General features: G+C 42.8%; 1 protein-coding gene and 1 long non-coding RNA gene across 4 annotated transcripts; one reads left to right on the plus strand and one right to left on the minus strand.

Annotated features, from left to right (window-relative positions):
* fbxo28 (F-box protein 28) lies at window positions 1–12,250 on the minus strand. 2 transcript variants are annotated; one of them, XM_063191931.1, is made up of 5 exons: window positions 12,048–12,250; window positions 10,817–10,926; window positions 5,095–5,233; window positions 3,902–4,097; window positions 1–2,944 (listed from the first exon to the last, which is right to left on the minus strand). In XM_063191931.1, the coding sequence occupies exons 1-5, from the start codon at window positions 12,234–12,236 to the stop codon at window positions 2,316–2,318; spliced, it is 1,263 nt and encodes a 420-aa protein (XP_063048001.1). In that variant the 5' UTR covers window positions 12,237–12,250; the 3' UTR covers window positions 1–2,315. The 2 variants fall into 2 exon arrangements, with proteins under 2 accessions (XP_063048001.1, XP_063048000.1); XM_063191930.1 differs by having other exon boundaries at window positions 3,890–4,097.
* A 2,379-nt stretch (window positions 12,251–14,629) lies between these two features.
* On the plus strand, window positions 14,630–17,037 carry LOC134440878 (uncharacterized). Of its 2 annotated transcripts, XR_010033047.1 has the most exons (4): window positions 14,630–14,738; window positions 15,449–15,547; window positions 15,867–16,003; window positions 16,554–17,037. It is a non-coding gene; the product is annotated as an uncharacterized LOC134440878 (long non-coding RNA). The 2 variants fall into 2 exon arrangements; XR_010033046.1 differs by lacking the exon at window positions 14,630–14,738 and having other exon boundaries at window positions 15,278–15,547.
* The last annotated feature ends 5,745 nt before the right edge of the window (window positions 17,038–22,782 follow it).

Consider the following 22,782-nt stretch of genomic DNA (forward strand, 5'->3'; position numbering starts at 1 on the left):
TCACAAGAGGCCAATTCTTTTTATTGTTGATGGGACACCTCATAGACATGAATGAATCCAAACATCTCTTCAACAAAACAAACAGAAATTTGCCAAATGCCATTTTGGCTGTGGGTTGCTTCAAGATACTGAGGCATTCAATCAAACTTTGGTAAGACCATACTAATATATTATGAACACAGTTCTTTGCTACCGTACATGATCACATCGACATTGATTGTTCTACATGCTCAACTGCGTGTGGAATCATGGTGGATCCATCGGTGGCCCCTACTGGCCCTTTGGGGAACAAATACAGATGAAGACACAAAGCTTAACATCTGGGGCCTATATTACAAAGCTGGTTCAGGAGTACACCAGGTGAAGTTAAGAAGTTATGAGGACTCCAGGCTCTCCTATTAGATGATTTACCTCTTAACTTTAACCTGGTTTACTCCTGAGTCAGCTTTGTAGTGTAGACCTCTGCAATGACATCTGAGCTATTGCTGCACCACCTTGTGAACAGAACCCTCCAATGCAAAGACGGTATACAACGAAGGCGCCATAATCATGAAGACAGGTCGGGCCGGGGGACCGTGTCTTGAACGAAACAGCACTTCTCTAGTTTGCTTAGCACTATGAACCTGTGTGACGTGAACGTTAACTTGTCCAAACGCACAAAGTCGAGAAAAATTAATGAGGAGAGGAGAACTGAAATCAGCCATTCATATTGCACCATTACAGGGGGCGGGGCCTCTTCATATCATGACATGAGCACAGGCAACCAGTTAGAGATCACATGATACTATGGTCAGTAGTAGGTGGGTCAAAGACGTGCAAAATGGCATTGTCATTCAGTGTAACGGATACCTTCTGCTGACTGTAACGGTAAAAAAAACATGATTTTTAAATTGTTTCAAGTGAATGGATTACAGCCGAGGCTTTCATGAATTCCCTGGAAAATAAATAAATAAAAAGAGTCATGTTTTTTACAGTTACAGTCAGCAGAAGATATCCGTTACACTGAATGACAATTTCATTTTGCACGTCTTTGACCCAGTTGATCGTTTTTTTATTGTTTAAACTTGGAGCAAGATACCAGGAATGAGGTCATTTTATGTGTGCACTTCGTAGCTTTCAAGCTCATTCAATCATAGACCTACATAGATGTAGGTTTCCCAATATGTAACTGGATCTTTTTGTTGTTGTTGTTCTTTTCAACAGAAGCTCCACGGGATGGACCCTTTAGCTTAAATCAAATTTAAATGACCTGATTCTTAAAGAATGTGCAACCAACCAGCCAACCGTAGTGCACGCCAGGCCTCCAGAGTCCTCCTGATCAGATTGGTAAATTTGATTTGTTGGGTATAAATATATATATCTATATACACATGCACACAGACAGGGCACCACAGCCTGTGGTCAACGCTACATATGAGTGCCGACAAGAAGGCACATGACCATCTAGACAACTTCACCACGATAAGAGGACCCCACTTATTTTAAATGTGCCTCTCTGAAACAGAGGTTACATACAGCAAATGACTGACAACGCAGGCAGCTCTAACACCCGCTGAGGACCTCATCTTAGAACCTGCGATCCAGGGGTGCAACTCCAATATGCACACTCCCGTCCTCCACTCGTGCTTGTGGCCTCACGCCGCCCCCTAGCCCCTCCTCCGTGGAGAAAACAATAAAGTTTCCCAGCTGTCAGCCTAGCCACAACAACTTTTGGGGGACTGTTATTCATTCACCATCCCAATTGCAAATGAGAAAATGACATTAGAATTGTGATTTTGCAAGACATTGAATTCATTGTCTGTCGTCAGTGACATCATCATGAGGTCACAAGTAGGCAAGTGAGCAAGGGAGGACGGAAGTCGGCAGATTGGAATGCACCCCAAAGGGCGTACAGTAGTTACCTCTTCCTCAACACAGCCATGGCACTGCGGACAAACTTTTTCAGTCTTTGTGTGGTGATTTCTTCATGCCCCCCCCCCAAACCAAAAACAAACAAAAAAAACAAAAAACAAAAAACAATAATCCAAAAAAAAGAAATTATAGACTTCAACCAGCAAACGAGAGAATAGTTGATGTCTGTATGTGCTGTTACATGACCTTGAAAAAGGCCTTAGGGAGTGGTTGACTTTTATTTAAACATGCAAAATGAACTGCAACAACCTGGACATTGTCAGTTCGCCATAAATCCACCCCCAACTCATCTCCATATAGCCTCTGTAGCCATGTGGATGAACAAAAAAACCCATAACAAAAAAACAAAAATGAAACGATGAACCAAAAGCACAAAAAAAAGAGCCGACGCTGCAAATGTCCACCTACTTCTTGCTGCTGCGGAGACGTTTGGAGTGCCGCGGAAGATCCAGACTCTTCCTGGAGCGCTTGAGAGATGGGACACCATCCTCCTCGATGGAGGACACCTCGGATGTCGCCAACGCCGGCGAAGCAACAACAAGCGCCACTGCTGCTGCTGCCGTCGCTGTCGTCACTCCTGTGGATGTGCTGGCAATAGCCAAGCCTGCAGAAGAAGACGAAGAGGACGAAGATGTGGAGGCCCCTGCAGAGCCCCGTACGGGCACAGCTACACCCGCTGCTGAGGTGGCCGTCCCCGCGCCGGTGGTGGTGGTTGTGGACGACGCGGCAGCAGCACCGCCGGCGCCCACGGCGGCGCGGTCCATCAGTTCGCGCAGCTTGTGCTCCAGTTCGGCCAGGCGCGCGTTCTGCTCGCCGATGACCTGCGACTGCTCCAGCAGCTTCTGCTCCTGGTCCTGCAGCTGCTTCTGCTGCTCCAGCTGCTTGACCCGCACCTCCTGCATCTCGCGCCGCAGCGCCGTCATGGACGCCCCGTTCACCTTCACCTGCTGCTGCACCTTGGTCATCTCGGAGCGTGACGGCGTGTTCTTGGCCAGCAGAGACATGGTGGTCAGGGAGGTCGACGGGCCGGCCACTGCGGGAGGGAGAAGAAGAAGAGGGAGAGAGAGAGAGCAGAAGATGAGTGTTGTTTGACTACGCTTTCGAGAAACGCACTCCTGGGGCCTATACTTCAAAGCTGGTTCAGGATAAGAGAGTGAACCAGATGAAGCAATAGCGACACGCGTTGTTCACCAAATAAACTACCAGCAAAGATACCAGTGTGCGGTGATTCATCCTTCATTTACTTGGATTACTCTTACTGCACATCACCAGCACCTGGACAGTGGTTGTGCACAGGGACGTTACTTTGAGTACTGGTTCGGGATAAGCTAAGGTTAAGTTAAGAGGTAAATCATCTAATAGAAGAGGGTGGAGTCCTCATTTTCTTAAGAAAAGCTTTTGTTAGATGTCTAATAGATGGTTTACTTCTTAACTTAACCTTAACTTATCCTGAACCAGCTTTGTAGTACACGTATAGGGCCCAGGTCAGTGTGAATTGCATGGTTTTTTGTGTGTTTTTTTTACTTCTGTTAATGAGTAATGTTGTTCGCATAACCTGAAATCATTCAGGTAGTTCATGCAGACGAACATCATATGTTAAGTAATGTGACCTCTCAAAGCCTATGGCATTCTTCCACATTTCATGTCAATGATTCTCCACAATTGGGTTTTCTCCTAAATCAACTACCATATATAAGAGCTTTTTAAAGTAAATAAACACAGAATAAAAAACAGTAAGGCGCATCTTCACTTCAGGGATGTAATGAATTAAAATGAGCGGTTAGGCCCAGCAGTGACTCTAGCGGCTGCAGCACCGGCGACCCGGGTTCGATTCCGGCCCGGGTCATTGGCCAATCCTTCCCCACTACTCTCTTCCCCACTCGGTTTCTTCCTGTCTCTCCTCCACTGTCACATCTCAAAAAAAAAAAAAAATCCCTAAAAAAATAAATAATTTAATAAAATGAGCGGTCAGCATTACCATCACGCGTACCTGGGGTGGACCCGATGAGCCTTCCCGAGAGGTCTGCCCCCGGCAGCTTCTTCTTGAGGATGGGCACGATCTTCTCGTCGAAGTACTCCATGGCCATGGAGGAGATGTCCCGCAGCTCCTGCAGCACCTCGTGGGCGCGCTGAGGAGCCCGCGTGGAGTTCACGTAGCGCAGCACGCGGTAGATCTCATCAATCACCTGCCAGACCAGACCAGACCAGATCAGACCATTACATTACATTACAATATATTACATTACATTACATTACATTTGGCAGACGCTTTTCAACCAAAGCGACTTACAATAGAGGACAATCAGATCACATCACAGCTATCACACAAGGTAGCGTCATCAGCTTCATCCTTGGTCTAATTTTAAAAAGTATTGCACAAAGAGTGCACGATGACAATTGCTTTTCCAATAAGTTAACTTGACCGCCGTGCGCACCTCACTCTGTGTGTATCTACTAAACCCAAAGAAAGAAATACCAGCACTACAAGCTGAGTCTGTGAGTCTTGAATGGTGCCAATCTGATTGTAAGAACAAGGAGGCCATCTAGTGGCAAACCACCAGACCAGCATGTGGATATCTGTTTGGTCATGGACATGCGATGAGATGTGGACTCCTGCCCTCTGCCTATGCTTGTGGTTTTGTGTTTTCGGGTTTTACTGACGCCCTGCCTCCGAGGGGAAAACAATCAAGTTTCCCAGCTTTCAGCCTAGCCACAACAACTTTTGGGGGACTTTACTTCAGTCACGACCCCGATTGCAAGGGAGAAAATGGCATTAGAACTGCATGTTTGCGAGATATTGACATACATTTCTGTTGTCAGTGACATCATCACGAGACCACAAGCATGCAAGGGAGCCAGGGAGGATGGGAGTTGGCATATTGGAAAGGAGACAATGGGTCCCAGGCATTGTGATGCATTGTCTTTCATGAGGACAATGGTGAAATGGACTGATCAGCTTTCAGTAAGTATATCCAAATATGAAATGATATGCATATTCTGGAGAATCACTTCTAATGTCCTGTACGCCATCATTATTACAACTTTAATCCTTAAGTCTGATAATATCAATATGATTATTAATTAAAGCATGCTTTCGTTAAAAATGATGAACTATGTATGTGCTGTGAGTGTTGTAAATAAAAAAAATTAAAAATACATTAAATTAAATAGTATAGTGCAGACCTTTCCAGGTATGAAGCAGCAGAGGTTGGAGTCGACATATTTCATGAAGGTCATATTGAGCAGGGAGAGGCGAGTCTCCACGGCAGCCAGGATGTCTGCATGGCGCGCCAGCGAGTGGTTCCTTCGCTCCGATTCTCTCCTGTAAGGGCACCACACACACACACACACACACACACACACACACACACACACACACACACACACACACACACACACACACACACACACACACACACACACACACACACACACACACACACACACACACACACACACACACACACACACACACACACACACACACACACACACGTAAGATTATCCTATTTACACATATCGACAACCTTTACGACACAGAACCAAACCCAACTGCAGGTTTAGCCAGTGCGCTCAACTGACTTTTATACCAAGGGCTTCCCACCCCTGACTGTGACTGTTCTGCGTGCCACAGCAGGGATGACAATAACCTTACTGAGAAGCTGTTTACACGTAAGCTTATGTAGATATTTTTGAAAACGCATTGGTTTTGGCCACCCGTTTGCACGCAAACAGAGTTTTAGAATGTAGAATTTCAAAATTCCATTCAGGGGGGTAAAACGCACCTGGTCACACCTGTTTCTATCTGCATAGAGCCAATGATTCACCACCTAGCAGAAGTTTCAAGTGTGGATAAGGTCAGGAGACTGAGATGATCAGTCCATGAATTACTTCCTCTTGAAACGTTTGGGGGGTAAGGAGGATGTGCTGAACCTTGCCGAGTGAGAGGGAGCATTATCTAACGTGAAAATGAAGTATTTCTTCTTTTTATTATTAGTATTATTTCTTATTGGATTTCCGGTTGAATCACGGCCTGAAATCCACCTCTAAAACCTTCACATCATTTGTTTAATTCAGTTTCACCCCCTCTTTGCTGCTTCATATGCCAGCAGGGTGGTGTTACTGATGATAATCTGGAAGGAAATTGTCGGTAGTATCTTAGTTTTACCCTTTTTTTGGCAAAAAAAAAAGGTGAAGCTGAATTCTGCAAATTATGTGAAAGTTATCAACGCACATTTCATGCCGGTGTTCAATACTGTAAGTCAAAGACCTTAGGTATCAGACTTATTTTCATGCAAGATAATGATCTCATACTGCAAGATTTACCACATCCTCCTTATAACCCAAAAGCGTTGATAGGAAGTGATTAATGAAGTGGCCATCTCAGTCTCCTGATCTGATCAGCATTGACAGCTCTTGGGGATGGTGAGGAAGTAGGGATGTTAACCGGTAACCGGTTAACCGATAATCGACCGGATCAACTTTAACCGGTTAAAATTTTCTGCCATCGGTTAACCGGTTGTAATAATATTAATAATTATAATAATAATTTCCTTCCAAAAAACGATCATTTTGAGATTTTAGTACGATAATTCAGCACTTTCCATCTGGCAATACTGGCTGGACATGGCAGGTCCTGTCTGCGCAGCAAAAAAAGAGGCTTATGTGAAAAATAAAAATGAAAAAATCAGTGCTGTGCATATCAGGCACGCGAACGTTTTAAAATTTAAGATTACCGGTTAACCGGTTAACCACCGGTTAACCACCGGTTAATGAGTCTCAGTAACTGAGTTTTTTCAATTTTCGCCATCCCTATGAGGAAGTGGTTCTATTCAGACAGACGGCAACATAGAAGCAAGAACGAGTTAGGACTTCACATTCTGATTTAGACAGTTCTGCAAATAAAAATCGAAATGGTTTGATGATGGATTGAACATTTCAGAAAAAAATCAGATGAGGTTTTGCAGTAAATGTTAAGTATATGAAAGGTGTAAAGATAGATCCAGGTTAATATTGAAAGTTGAATATTAAAAGGAACACTAAATTGACATGGTTGTTTTTGTATTTATTCATAAATATTTAAAAGCGAAGTTGCATAATATCCTTGCACCCGTTCTTTACACTTTTTTTCACATTTTTCTACACAACTTCTGTAATTTTTATCATAGAACTGTAGAAATCAGTGTTTATATATTCATACTAGGATTTACCAATATAAAGCAGAAGACATCACCACCAATATCTTTCAAATAATCTTCAAAAAACATTTTTGCATAATAACATTAGCCTGACTGTAGTTGGCAAGATTGTTTTTCTTGAGTCACGCACTACAGATTTGTTCACCTTTGACACAAGGACCTGAGGAAGATCTGACATGATAATTATCAGAACCTTGCCTTAAAACTAAGTGACAAAATATATAATTGTCTGGCACCTGGATTATTTCTATTGCGGATGTGTGCACCCCTAACTTTCACAAATGACTTTGACACACAACACTGCTCTTGCATTGCAGGGTCCATTCGGGCTAGCCTCGCGACGCCATCCTCTGTACTCCACCCAAAGATTTTGGCTCCGCACATCGTCTGGCAAAAGCCTCGAGCTCGGTTCTCTCAGTGTTTCGCCAATCAGCAAACAGTTGAGAGTGGTGACGTAGAAGTCACCCGCGAGCTCTGCTACTGATTGGTTAAGGTACCTATCTTCACACTTTCGTTTTGTTATTTGTATGCTTTTGCGACGCTATAACGTAACAGGCATGCTAATAAAGCACAACATGGGTTTTAATTTGAGTTTGGAACTTCAATTAATTTAAATGATAGAGTAAGATCAGAAAATCTCCCATCATCCACGGAGACGGATTCCTCATGGCTTTTGCCAGACTGATTGACGGAGTCAACAGATGGCTATTCGCCCAGGCTACATTCGGTCATGTCTGAAGCAACACAGCTGTGTTGAAAGGTTGCTACTTCCTTCCCTACTGGCGTGAGAGTTGACGACTCAGCACTTTACCACAGAGCCCCACTTTAAGAAAATGAGGACTCCAGGCTCTTCTATTAGATGATTTACCTCTTTACTTAACCTGGTTTACTCCTGAACCAGTTTCTTTGTATAAGCCCCAGGTGATGACACATGCTTCCTCCAGCTTACTCAATTACTTGAAAGCCTTTAAATATTTATCTCCAAGTAGTTTTTGTGTGTGTGTGTGTGTTTTGTTTCCAGGGTTGCATGTTTCTTGTTGTCAACCACAGCGATCTGTGTCACATGTCCTCCACTCCTTTAATTACCCATGATGCACTAGGGCTCGTTTTGTGTGCAGTGACAGCGGTGGAAAGTACAGCCCATTGCAGATTGGATTACTTTGATTCTAGTTCAAAGGCACTGATTTGCCTCACGTCACGTGGCATTACTGAATCAAGAGAAATAAACAACTTAATTTGGCAAAAACGGAAGAGGTTTTATACTGAACAAGTGCACCTGTTTGTTTGAAAAAGACATTCTTAGCAACTTGTATGCAGACTTTGCATGTGTTGCAACTGCAACCAAAAGAAAATGTATAATCCGTATACCGACTTCATACCCTTGAGAACAGGTGAAAGTGAGGAAAAGAAGCACATTCATACTGCGTTACGTTTACAGAAAAACTGCCGTGCATTTCCATGCCATTTTTACAAGTGTGGATAGAAAAACTTTAGCTAAAAAATTATTGCCACGATGGTATCGTGAAGACAAAGGCGAAAAATACAAGCTGACAAGAGTCAGGTTATGACTTGGTTATAGCAAAGATTTTCTAGTACAAAGATACCCCAAACCCTGCCTGCCCAATGCAACAGAGTATGGTCAAGTGGTCTCCTACAGGGGTGTTCACCTAACGTCACATGGATCCTGGAAAAGTATGAAATTGATTCATCTTCTACCTTATCCACCCTCTCTTCATTTTCCTCTTACTGACTCATTTAACAGGCATCAGCTGACTCATAAAGGTGATTAATGAACTTGAACATGTGGCCATGTCGACCTTAAACATCGGAAACTACCATATATATAGATGACATCTTTGCATTTGTGTTTGCATCAGCTTAGTATCCCATCCCCGTCTAAGACGGGGGTTAACACGTATGCAGATATTTTTAAATGCATTTTTTTTTTCATCCGTTTACGTATGAACACGTCAGGCAGATAAATATAGCACCAGCCCCCAAATGGAATATTTTTGTAGTTTTGAAATGAGTTGAGTCGAAAAGAGGCCAAAAGTTGTTTTTTTGTTTTTTGTTTTTTTTTATCCATATGATATACTGTATACGTAACAATCAGATACCCATCAGGTACTCCATCAAGCGAATATGCTTACATAATTTAAATTTCCGTGTGGTCTTGCACTTTATGTCAGTCTGTAAAATGTCAGTCCTGACCTGTATATGTCTATGTCTATGTCCTGGCATGGTATAGAGAGAAAACGTAATTTCATTTCCCTTGTATGACTTCTGCATATGAAGAAAGTGACTATAAAAGCTGACTTGACTTGACTTGACCTGTGCATATGAAGAAACAGACAACAAAGCTGACTTGACTTGACCAGGGGACCATTCCATCATTGACGCTGGATTCAGCGGAGCTTAAGCGCAAAAGCCGAGTTTCAACTACCGGCAGCTTCTGACACCGTTCCACCACTGAAGATCAGCTGCGCCTTGGCTAGTTTCACTTCAGCCGCGCTCATCAAAGCTGGCGTTGCGCTCGTGCACGGTGTACAGGGGAAGTCCATATCAACGATTGTCGAAAATGTGATCATGTTGTGCACTGGAGCATGCCTTGTCAAATCAAGTCTTTATCAGCTATGTGATGCGAACATCTGTAGGTGAGCGGTAACGCAACCGCATTCCAATTGAGAGGCCCGCGTTCAATCCCCACTAGGCCTGTGCGTAATGACAGATCACAACTCAATCATCAAAGGGAGAGCCTCGTCCAAATTTCGAATTCCACCATTTCAATGCGTAAAAATAAAATGCTTGCATCATCTAAGGTGTTTTAATTCTATCTTTCAGAAGAATTTGTTTTCGGATTAAATAAAGCATAGCCTAGGTAAAATGTTAGGCAGAGATCATTTGTTGAATCATTGCAATGCAAGCAAACTCAAGCGTCGGCGTCTGTAAGGTGGTTGTGAAGACGTTTTTTTATTGCTTATGCTGTAAAGTTTTAAGGTCTAGGCCTAGGCCTACATTTAACTGTAGGCCTATTGCTTGATAGCAAATGAAGGCAGCCACAAAGCGACGTCAAAGGAGAGAATAGGCAAAAGTATGTTTTGAAGTTTCCATTTCTATAACCTGTCGCCATACAAGACTTGAACCCGGGGCGACCACTTGTTCAGCAGCGCACCTGTCCACTGGACCACCCGTCTTCGTCTATGTAGAGGAAATTGTTCAACATCATACTAGTAAATCAACACTATAAAAGTTTTTTAAAATGTGCTGATTATCAGAAATCCCCCCGAAATGAAAGACAATGGTAGGCCTAACTATTGTATTTTTACTGGCATTATCACATCATAGACTATTAAAATCGAGTGACTGGTTCGCTTTGATCTCGTAAAATGATGGCGGGAATTAAGCGGAACGTGCCCACTGTGACATTGTTTCCTACAGGTTCATTTTTTTGCAACACTGATTCATTTAGCCTGGTGTTTAACCTGGGAGCTACCAGGTTAGAGTTGGAGCATAAATTACCTTGGCAACTCAGCTGAGTTTCAGGTTAGCAAGGCTGATGGAACGGATCTCTGTCTAAAAATAGCGCAGTTTACAGACTTGAGCTCGGATTTGGGGTAACCGCCGTTGATGGAATGGTCCCCAGCACCTAAGTAATGTGCAGTTGCAGGTGTATTGGCGGCCCAGGGGGCGGGCGGCGGGCTACTGACCTGGGCAGCTGGGCTTTGACCTGTTTTTGGCACAGGCTGTGGTAGCGCTCCACCTTGATGAAGCCCTGGTTCAGCATATGCTGACAGATCATGTCCATCCGCTTACACACCTGAAACAGGAAGGGGTGGAGAGGAGCCACAGTTACAGTGAGCACAAGGATAAGGAAAATACAATACAAAATACGAAAAGAATGGCAGGGTTTTTCTTTCGATCCCCAGGCATATTGCCGTGAGCTCAAAAAGCTCAGTTGTAATGGAAATTAGGACAAATAAGCTCCACAAACAAATAACAAATAAGCCCCACACATGTATACATCTGTCTGATATGTTATGATCATATCATATGCTACACGTCATTGTACACGTCATTGGGCGATCTATAAATTAATAACATGTGAACAAACTCAGGTCTCCTGTTTGTCAGGACAAGATGCCATTGTTCTAGTTCTAGTGTTCCATAAGGTGAGCATACTAGAACTACTTGCCATCTTTATCTGTGTATAGCACAAGTCATGATGGAACACTAGAACTAGAACTAGAGTGGCTTAAACTGGGGCCTGGCCTGCCATTTCTGTGAGCCCGTCGTAGGGCAAAATAAATCGCACGTGAGTGAAGTGCATTATACAATTTGGTCGATTTACCAGGCTAGTTATGCGTAAACTATGTTTTATTGGGACAAGCATTCACATTAAACCGCAAATAAAGACAGAGGCTCGAAAGGGGTTCCACCAAGCGTGCAACCGTTTCAGACAGTTCGACAACAGCAGGCTAGCCTCAGCAATAGATCAGCAAAACAGACAAGGGTTTGCTGGTCATGTATGGCATCGGGACAACATGGGGGAAACAATCCCAGACATTGATATGCTGACGACTAATTCCAACATAAATGCTGATGCCAAGAACACAGCAATAATCCACAACGAAATTGTTGGGATCTTCGGATGGCTGCTAACTACATGCAACGTAATTGGACAGCTAACACGGGGCTAGGGTAACTTCAGCTGAGGGCTATTCCCCGAAGGGCAAACACCGAATACAAAACTAGTGAACGGCATCACAACCACTTGCCACCGCTGACAAAACAATGTGCATGCCCAGTAAAATACAAATTGCAATACAAGTCCCCAATAAACATACAGCTCTGAGCAGACTGTCTTGAATCTACACAGCACTCCTCAATAGCAATAGCAACTCCCGCATCGGCACACGGTTTGTTTTTGTTTCATCTTACCAGGCGTAGCAGGCTTATTTCATCGTAAGACAAGAAATTCAGAATCGTCTCGATGGCCACAATTGGAAGTCCCAATAAGGGATTGTTCTGGTGTGGCTGATCTGGTGGTGGGGTGGACAATCTGGGAGAAATAGATTCAGAATCTGGAGCTCCTACGCCTACATCTACCCTCTCTACGATGGCCGCCATCTTTCTTTTCCATAGAGTTGCCTCGTCCAGCGTCATCAAAGCTGGTTCACAGAGAGCCTTCCCAAGGGGAAGCCAAAGCACAGCCCATAGACTTCCTTGAAGAATCTGTGGCCAAAGTCCCAAAAATGGGTTGAACCTGACCTGACTTCTTCTTACTTTTTATTTGTGTTTTTTAAGGTGTATTCCTAAGAACCAATAATTGGAGGGCATAGGCTACCACTCCTTTTCGACAGAAAAGTCTGGAGGGGAAAAAATCTGAACCTCTAAGTGGCTTAGGCCAAAGCTGTCAATTACATTGCACTGCACTTAGCTTAGGCCTACCCTTTTGGGCAACTTACAGTTATTATGACCAGGGTATTGGTTATAGTCCCTAGAGAGCAATGCAGGGTTAGGTGCCTTGCTCAAGGGCACTTCAGCCATGGATGGAGGTGTAGGCTATAGGGAGAAGTACAGTGGGATTTGAATCTGTGACCCTCTGATCTTAAGTCCACCGCCCTCATACACAGCTGGTGCATGATTTGCACCCTGGGTCACCTCTGCTGCCCTCAGCCCTCTGGTCCTGAACCACCAGACTCACCAACAGCTTCATCCACCACTGGCCATCAGGATGCTGAACTCCCTGACACAGCCACATGGCCTTTGGCTTTAGCCATCTGAGTGCTCCTCTGACCAGATCCACACCCCACCGGTTGGGGGGTGATAGTGGAGTTGAGTTGAGTTCAGAAGTGGTAGGGGAGGATGGCCCAGAGTGAGTGCACTGCAGACTCTTTTTGTCAATAAAGAGGTGGATGGGGTAACAGACTCACTACTTGAAAAAGTGAAAGTCCATTGGGAAACTCCAGCTCCCATTGTCATTGCAACACAGCACTCCACAGCACACAAGTGAACACTGCACACTACCAAATTGCATTTATGCTAGCCTGGTAAACCAGCGCCACCTGCTGGACGCTGAAAATTTTTCAGCTGCGGGTGGGTCTGGTATCGAACAATTATTCATTTTGAATCTTGCCCTGAATCTGGCAAGATGGTAACTAAACCAATCACAACGCAGAGATGTGTTTTGAATCAACGCGGGCGGGGCAGAGGGTTTTTTTTTTTTTTTTTATTTTTTTAATTGCAATAAAGAGGATGACAAAGACATGACATAACAATAAGGCACACAAGGTCAAGTAAACATAGTAAATATGAACAATTTGGATTAGGTTACATTAAACAAGTCTAATTAGAAACAAAAAAATAAAATAATAAAATAGACAATAAATAAACAAACAAGAGGAATAAATTAAAGAATATTCAAAAGTCTGTAATTTTTCTTATTGTTGACAAGCTTCAGGGAGTTGAGAAGAGAAGACATTTCTAAAATGAAAACTATAAAGAAGGGTTGCATTTTTTTCCACTTTTGTTTATGAATAAAAAACTTGGCATGTAAAAGGAAGAAATTCACTAAAAATTCAAAAGAAGGGTCATTTGAGTTTTCATAGTAAAAGAAAATGTCTTTAAGACTGAAAACATAAAGGTCTTGCTGTGAAAAAAGATAAAAACTAAGGTCTGCAAGAAAGCGTTTCACTATGTTACAGTCAAAAAATAAATGTACAAGGGTTTCATCAACATTATTACAAAAAGAGCAATTTGAACTTAAGTCTGTGTATTTGGAAATAAATACATTTGTGGGGTAAATCTTATGGAGAATTTTGAAATGAGTTTCCTTTATTTTATTCGTAATGCAATATTTGTGAGGTAGTAACCAAGCCTTCTTCCAAATGATGTCTTGAACTAAAGGATTCCAAAAAAAATTCCCTCTAGGAGTGATTCTGTCCCTTTGTTGAAGCGATTTACGTATATGTTTGTTGTCACATTTTTTATCAGTTATGTTAATGCCGTTTAATATGATTTCTGAGGAGAGTGGAGTAAAATTGGGTAAATTATATGATAGGTGACTTCTAATTAGAAGCGCTAACCCTTGAGGGATTGCGGGGCAGAGGGTTCTGGGGCGGGGTTTTGAGGGAGTGACGACATAGCAGTGAGACGCTGGGCAGTGGAGAAAGCACAACAAGAAAGATGGCGGCAATGGAACAGCGCTCGTTTGATGCATTGGCATCAGTTTTGGAAGAATTAGACTTGGGGTTTTCGTTAAAACGTGAGCAAGAGGAGGCTCTACGTTCATTCATCTTTAAGAAGGACGTTTTCGCCGTGTTACCGACAGGCTATGGCAAAAGTCTTATCTACCAGTTAACTCCACTGGTAGCCGAAATGATGGGGCTCTTTGAAAACCCGATGGTAGTACCGGTAGTCGTCTCGCCCTTGTTAGCCCTAATGGTAGAAGAAGGAGGCGAGCAATTTTGGACTCACTGCCATGCAACTGGGCGTCGATAACCCAGCAAACATATGTCGTCAGTGCCAGTTGGTCTTCGGAGCAGTCAGGAGGCATGGCTTTTGCTGAACGCGACGTGTTGTCTTCCAAGACAAGGTCCTCGGAGTGGACGAGGTTCACCTCATATAATGGTAAGTGGCATGCTCTTAACAACGTCAGGGTGTGTGTAAAGTATATTCCTAAAAGATGACGGTAATGATTTGGTAAACGCTTCACCCTGTTGCCATTGTAACAGATAGACTGTCGCCCCGGACGTCTCCCTTTTTAATCTCAGTTTACAGTCTTTAATGTTGACTATCTAAACAAAGTCTGTGGTCGTAAGATTGAAGTTTACATGGACGTTGTGCGAGATGAGCGTGGGGCTGATTGACTGGGGAAACGGCTGTGTACGGCGGCTAGAGGAGACACTGCGTCTTAAGTTAAATGTATTACACTTTGGAAATTAGTACTGCACTTCGACGAGGCCAGCATGGCGTCGCACTAAAATAACATCGATGTTATGGAGCTAATAGTGCCATACCGGTGGAGTGATCTACACTAGAATCACACTGATACCGTGTATTCAGACAGTTAATACACCAACGAAAACACTTCAACGTAAACCAACGAAAACACTTCTGAGACTCATTCTTGTGCGTGATTGTATTCTCAAACACTTCAGTGCGGTGAGCATTCCGAGAAACCATCTCCAGTCAATCGAGCCCCTCGATGATCTCTCACAACGCACTTGCTCAATTATGTTGAATTAATTGTTCCGGTGATGTGGAAATAACACTAAGAAGCTAGTTTATATGGACTTAATTGCTTTGTGATTGAAGAATAACGTACTGATTTTCCACAGGGGGAAACGTGACAAAGGGAAGGCCTTCAGGTATTGTTTTGGCAAGCTAGGAGAACACATCTGACAGACAAAAAGGTTTCATCAAAGACACACAGACAGGTAAGCTAGTTCTATCATCTGTGGAAAGATGTCTTGGTTGTACTTTATCATAGCCAAATGTTGTGTTTGAGTTAAGGACTGTTCCCCACCCCATCTGAGTTATTGAGGGGTTGGTCTGTGTTAACAATATCCAGCAGTCTATTAGGCCTACAATCTGTTGTCACAAGTTAACACACTGATTGTAATAGGTAGTGTGAATGTTAATGAGGATCATGTCTGTGTGCTTGATCTTAACAATATGCAACTGTACCAGTTCACCAGCGAAAATATAGGCTACTGTTTGTCTGCCAGCTACATTCTTTTTTTTCTTTTGTGCAAGCTCCTGAAGTAAAGGACCTACACAGGACCTTCATATCAAGGACATTGACTGTGTGGATCTCGAGGTGCAGTTACCCAAAAGTTGCTACCCACGGAATACCAGGTTTTGAGGGATCCTGCCAGAGCAGAGAATCAACAGTAAGTCATATCTTAACTTCACACAAATACACATACAAGGGTGTGCCCAACACACATGTACTTTATAATATATTATTTTCTAAGTAATGAGACAAATTGAGGAATACATATTGGCCTGGTTCAGTCAAGTGGAGTTGTCTGTTTCAAGCTACAGGTGTTTGCAAGGCAATTTATTATTTGTCGAAATTAAGGCAAATTTCATACATGTGTGTGACCATTCATCTTGCCACCTGTATTATTTTGTAGTAGGAAGGCAGAAGTCTTATGGCAGTGTGATGCTAAAGTAATGCTTACAGTAATTTAAAGAGTATAGTTTACCTTCCTTAAAGCAATGTTTGGATATATGCCTTGCTCAAGGACACTTTAGGCATGGATGGAGGTGTATGCAGTGGTCAGAGATTTGAGTCAGCAACCCTAGTCTGATCTTAAGACCACCTCACTAATCATTATGCCACACTGCCCACCATGTTAACAAACTACAATATCAAGCCCCCCTTTGCCGGTATTCATGACTCATGATTTTTTCTGTTTGATTTGTTGTTATTGACAGGATACATTGAAGAGGAGACTCCGACATGACCGCCGGCATCTTGTGTTATTCACCCCCACCACTTGTAATACTGAATGCCTGAATTGTTGTTTGCTGCTCAGACTTTGTCAACAGATATGGTCTTCGACATGTTACCCTTAGGTGTGGAAACAGATTGTGACAGTCCAGCAAAATGAGCCAGACAGATAGTAACACTGAAAAAGGACAACGTTGTTCCCATGGCCTCCCACTGCAGAAGACTACAGACGTTCAGTGAAGCACAAACAGCTGTTCCTCTTGTACTTAATAATTTAGTCAGCTGGATTCTAGGTGCCACTAAGGAGCCAACAGTGGATAATTTTGTCAACATTTCAATGGCATACATTAAAAGGGCAGCCTGTAATTGTTTGCCTTGCCTCCATCTTCCTTGCCACCAAGGGGTTGTAGACTGATGCCCTAGTCCTCCTGTTTAGGTACAACCATGCAGTTAGGCCAGTCTATTGAAGCATATACTTATGACTGTTTGTATGAGTTGTGTATCTAGTAATGGATAAATTACCACATGAATAACTGCATATTCATTATATTGATGATTATAATGGCTTCCATTATTGATTAAAAAGGGATCTACCACCACTTGCATTATTGTTTTGTTATAAATGAAGCACTGTTAGGAATCCAGGAAGACGGATGCAGAGGCACTCAAGGTTGCATTTTTTTTTTTTTTTTAACTTTATTTGGCTACAATGCCTCAGCATCTGTCTTCCTGGACCAAGTTTGACAGCCCCTACACTGATGAGCACCAAGGAAAAAAGGTGAAGACCCAGAAGCACTCCAATTACCTGCTTGTGTTTGATAATGTTAGGATCCATTTATCCCACTTTAAATGCATGAATATCACTGAAAATTGGAATTGTTTCCATTTATTTATTTATTTTTAAAAATGTATATATCATGAAAGGTAACTTGCATTGCCTTTTGAAGCACAGTTTAACAGTTGGACCACTTTGTATAGCCTATATGAACGATCATTATTGATCTTGGATATTATTGATATTGTAGGCCTATTTCTATTTGGGCTCATGTCTTTGCCTTTGGCACCCTCATGCATTATTGTTCTTCAAGATAGAAATTAATCACGGTCATTCTTAACTGTTAAGAATCAATCTGTCTTCCTTAGAGATATATATATTATAAAAACCTTAGTTTAGTACAATTTGTGGAACGCAAGAGGACTGATAGCTGTCCAAATCGGCAACGTGATTGGTTTAGCGCGGTCACGTGGTGTATCGTGTCTCCTCATTCAGCTAAGGAAATATTCCTTCTGTAAACGTCTATACCCTTGGATGTTTTCACGATCCGAACCTCTCTGAAGTGAAACATAGTGTAGCGTTTGGTAGCCAGGGAACACACAGGATGTAGACAGAAGTGTCCGTTTAATGGAGACAGTTGGCCACAGCCACGCCACATAAAAATCATGAACAAGTAGGCCTACACTGCTTACCAGTAACCCAACTGTAGCACAGCTGCTACGTAGATCTCTCACAGTAAACAGAGAGAACTCCCCGCTCCCCTTATTCGAACCCCAACAGTGCCTCGCACCCACCAAACCATAGAACAGAATCATAATATTAGAACCGATGCGTACACAACTTAAGTAACCCCCCAGACTCGCTACAATAGTTTTGGTCAGTTCATCATCTTATGGGCATCGTGTTCGGATGCTGTGGAGCGAGAATGAACGAAAATTGAGGTGACCTGACGGCCTATAAATACAGGAAGATCTCTTTCAAGTATGTTTAACACCGTGGGCTTCCTCGATGCATGCGAGACGTTCGCTGAAACCGACAAAGCTGAAGTTGAACTTTGGAACAGTTTTGTGTACAACCCCTGGCAAAAAGTATGGAATCACCAGTCTTGGATGAGCACTCAGTCAGACATTTCACTCTGCAGAACAAGTTCAGATCAAAAACATGATACAACAGTTAAGTCATTCCAAAGTGCAACTTGTTGGCTTCCAGAAACACTCAAAGAATTGAAGCAAAACATTGTGGAAGTCAGAAAATTTTACTTTTATTGAGAGAACACAGGGAAAAAATAAGGAATCACTCAATTCTGAGGAAAAAAATATGGAATCATCAAAAACAGACCAACAAAAGAACCTTCAAAACTCATAACTAGTACTTAGTTGCACCACCTTTGGCTTTTATAACTGCTTGCAGTCTCTGGGGCATGGACTTGATGAGTGACAAGCAGTAATCTTCATCAATTTCTTGCCAACTTTCTTTGATTGCTGTTGCCAGCTCAGCTTTGCAGGTTGGAGTCTTCTTGTGGACCAGTTTTTTTTTAAATTTTCACCACAGGTTCTCGATGGGATTCAGCTCCGGACTATTTGCAGGCCATGACATTGATTGAATGTGTCTTTCTGCAAGGAACGCCTTCACTGTCTTTGCCCTATGGCAGGATGCATTGTCATCTTGGAAAATGACTTCCTCATCACCAAACATCTGTTCAATGGAAGGGATAAAAAAACTGTCCAAAATCTCAATGTAGACTTGTGCATTGATTGAAGAATTGACCACAGTCATCTCCCCAGTGCCTTTGCCTGACATGCAGCCCCAGATCATCAGTGATTGTGGAAATTTTGTTGTTTTTTTCAGGCAGTCCTCTTCAAAGACCTCACTGGAACGACACCAAACAAAAGTTCCAGCATCATCCCCTTGTCCGAAGCAGATTCTGGACTCATCACTGAAAATTACTTTCTTCCAGTCATCAGCAGTCCATGATTTCCTCTCCTTTGCCCATTGCAGTCTTGTTCTTTTGTGTTTTGATGTCAGTGATGGTTTTCTTTTGGCCTTCCTGTATGCAAATCCCATTTCCCTAAGGCGATTTCTGACAGTTCTGTCACACACACTGGCTCCGGCTTCCTCCCATTTGCGCTTCATTTGGTTGGTAGTGGATTTCCGGTTTTCAAGACATATGGCCTTCAGTCTTTTGTCTTGATATCTTGACGTTTTCCTTGGTCTCCCAGAACGCTTGGCTTGAATGATCTTGCCATGCTGTTTGAACTTGGTCCAAATCTTCGACACAGCAGATTGAGAACAGCCAACGTCTTTAGCTACCATGCGTGAAGACTTGCCTTCTTCAAGGAGTTTCACGATTCTCTCTTTTGTTTCCATTGACATTTCTTTTGTTGGAGCCATGGTTCTTGCCACTCCACTTGGTCCAGCAGATCTCCAAGGTGTGATGACTGCACTGTTTTAACTACAGACTAACGAGCACATCTAATTTGAGGCAGGTGTCCATTTAAGGGGAGGAAATTGACTGGGTGTGTCCTCATTTTCTACCTCCAATTAGAGTGATTCCAAAATTTTTTCCTCAGTATTGAATGATTCCATATTTCTTTCTCCGTGTTCGCTCATAAAAGTAACACTTTCTGACTTCCACAATGTTTTTGCTTCAATTCTTTGAGTGTTTCTGGAAGCCAACAAGTTGCACTTTGGAATGACTTAACTTTTGTATCATGTTTTTGATCTGAACTTGTTCTGCAGAGTGAAATGTCTGACTGAGTGCTCATCCAAGACTGGTGATTCCATACTTTTTGCCAGGGGTTGTAGTGTTGTAGTACACCGGCAACTCGCATGTCTTTTTGGCAAAAGCGACAACTAGTCCGACTCCATCTCAAAACGTTAAAGTTATCCACGGTCCTGCTCACAGCTTCACTACTTCCCTTGTTTACAGTCCCCTCTCCACCACAGCTGTCTGTCGCGCTTACTACGTCACAGTCAGTTGCGCTGATTGGTCAGAGCGTTGGCCTATTAGCACAGACATGGTTTGAAAGACAACGGGTTGTGCTCATCAACAATGTTCCGTTTTATCCATTCATCAGAGCCAGACTAAATTAAGGCATCCAATACATTTAGGCTGGTTTATCAGGCTACATTTATGCCTCACCGTGCAAGGGGGCAGCCCTCAATGGCACCACAAGGGAGCAGTGCAGTGCAGTGGGACCATGCTCAAGGTACATCTGTCATGGAGGAGGATGGGGGAGAGCACTGGTTAATTACTCCCCCACCAACCTGGCGGATCGGGAGTCAAACCTGCAACCTTTGGGCTACAAGTCTGACACCCTAACCGCTTACCCATGACTGCCCTATGCATTTCCACGCCATTTCATGCTGGAGGCTGTATGAGGGATTCACTGAAAATCTGTTGGGGTCCCACATCTCATTGCCACAACTTTGCAATTGCACAAGAGCATATGCATGCATGCTCTTCTTGCTGTTGCAGCAAACTACTGTTAAGTTAGAGAGGGTTCATGCCGGTAAGTAGTTTCTTCTGGCGATCCATTTTTAGCTCCTTAGCGTAGAGTCCATGTTATAACCCTACTGTCACCAAAATTGTAACTGCTATGTCTTAATCTGTTACTTAAGGCTATATGCCATGTCATAGCAATGCTGTTATGATGTAGTTAAGTATTTTCAACAAGTAGTGATAGGCCCGCTGGCGACCCCATCTGCAGTAAGAGACTACGGCTCCAAACTGCAATCAACATGCCCTTTTAGGAGACTAGAAGAAGGAAATAAGGAGTTTGATGGAAAGTCATGCCCATATGGACCAGATTTTACCTCCCAGATAAACAAATTTGTTTTAAATGGTGTGTGGTGGTATAAAGTGATTTGTTCAAAGAAAAGTGTTCTATCCGTTGAATGAATTAAGCATAGTATTGACTGACATAGTTTGGGGTGTAGTAGGTGATTCCGAAATTGCAGCCAAGGAATCAGTTAGTTAGCCTGGTCCTGACCATCCGATAGGCCTAATATTACCATTTCATTTCTCTTGCAAGGTTATCAGCTAGTTACCCTGGCTGTGTAGACTATTTAGTGGCAGGGACTGAAGGTAATCACCAAGATAAACCAGCATTTTATGGCCATATGTCACCTGTGTGTTATTTTGCATTTGATTTACTTTGCTGTGTTGTGTTAATCCACTTCTTTTTATGTTGCTGTGTTATGATTTTACATTGATTCTCACTTTGTGTGCTTTTGTTAACTCCCAGTGCTTCCCAGTGTCATTCTGATAATGAGGGACAATGGACCAATTAACTTTCCAATATACAATACAATACAATATATTTTATTTGTCATTGTGACAAGCACAACGAAATTGTGCATTCCTCGTTGAAGCAAAAATAAATAAAAATAAAAATAAAAATAAAATAAAAAATGGAATAAAAAGAATGGTATGTATATAAAAACTATGCTTTTGATGCAAAATTCAGTTCTGTGATGGCCGCTGCCTGTTTTTCAGTCTGTTTGTCCTTGTCTTCATGGACCTGAATCTCCTGCACGATGGCAGCAATTCAAAAAGACTGTGACCTGGGTGGAATGTGTCTCTCAGAATGCACTTGGCCTTTTTTAGGCAGCGGGTGCTGTGTAGGCCCTCCAAAGATGGAAGAGGGCAGCCAATGATGTTCTCTGCAGCCTTTATGACCCCCTGGAGCTCTTTCCTCTGTGCCACAGTGCAGCCTGGGAACCACACACAAAGACAATATGTCAATATGCTCTCCACTGAGCAGCGGTAGAAGCACACAAGCAGCTTCTGACAGATGTTGTTTTTCGTATTCTTAGGAAATAAAGTCTTTGCTGTGCCTTCTTAACTAGCCCAGTGGTGTTGACACCCCAGGTCAGGTCCTCGCTGATGTGAACTCCCAGGAAACGGAAGTCTGACACCCTCTCCACACACACCCCCTCAATCATAAGTGGCTGGATGGCAGTCCTCTTCCTCCTGAAATCGACCACCAGCTCCTTGGTCTTGGCTGTGTTCAGGAGCAAGTTGTTCTCTCTGCACCACCCCACCAAGCGCTCTACTTCATCTCAGTAGTGATGTGTCGGTCGCGAACGAAACGGCTCTAAGAGCCGGCTCTTTGAAGTGAACGAGAGGAACCGGCTCTCCGATGAGAGCCGTTTTAGGATTTTTTTTGGGTGCCGTTTTGTTTTTTGTTTTTTTTTGTCCTTCTCTCCCCTCCCTCTCATTGTGTGTGTCAGCGAGCAGAAATACATAGTATGCATTAGAATTTTAAATTTACTTTATATATCATTATTTAACGACTGATTATAGTAAAAGTATTATTCATAAAGGCTTTTACACAGCATACACTACCCAAAGTGCTTCACAATGTCAATATCGAAACAAAATGTTGTAGAATAAAATTAAAACTATTAATTAATTAATAATGTAGACATATATA

Source organism: Engraulis encrasicolus, chromosome 24 (genome assembly GCF_034702125.1).
Source record: "Engraulis encrasicolus isolate BLACKSEA-1 chromosome 24, IST_EnEncr_1.0, whole genome shotgun sequence".
Taxonomy (NCBI): Eukaryota; Metazoa; Chordata; class Actinopteri; order Clupeiformes; family Engraulidae; genus Engraulis; species Engraulis encrasicolus.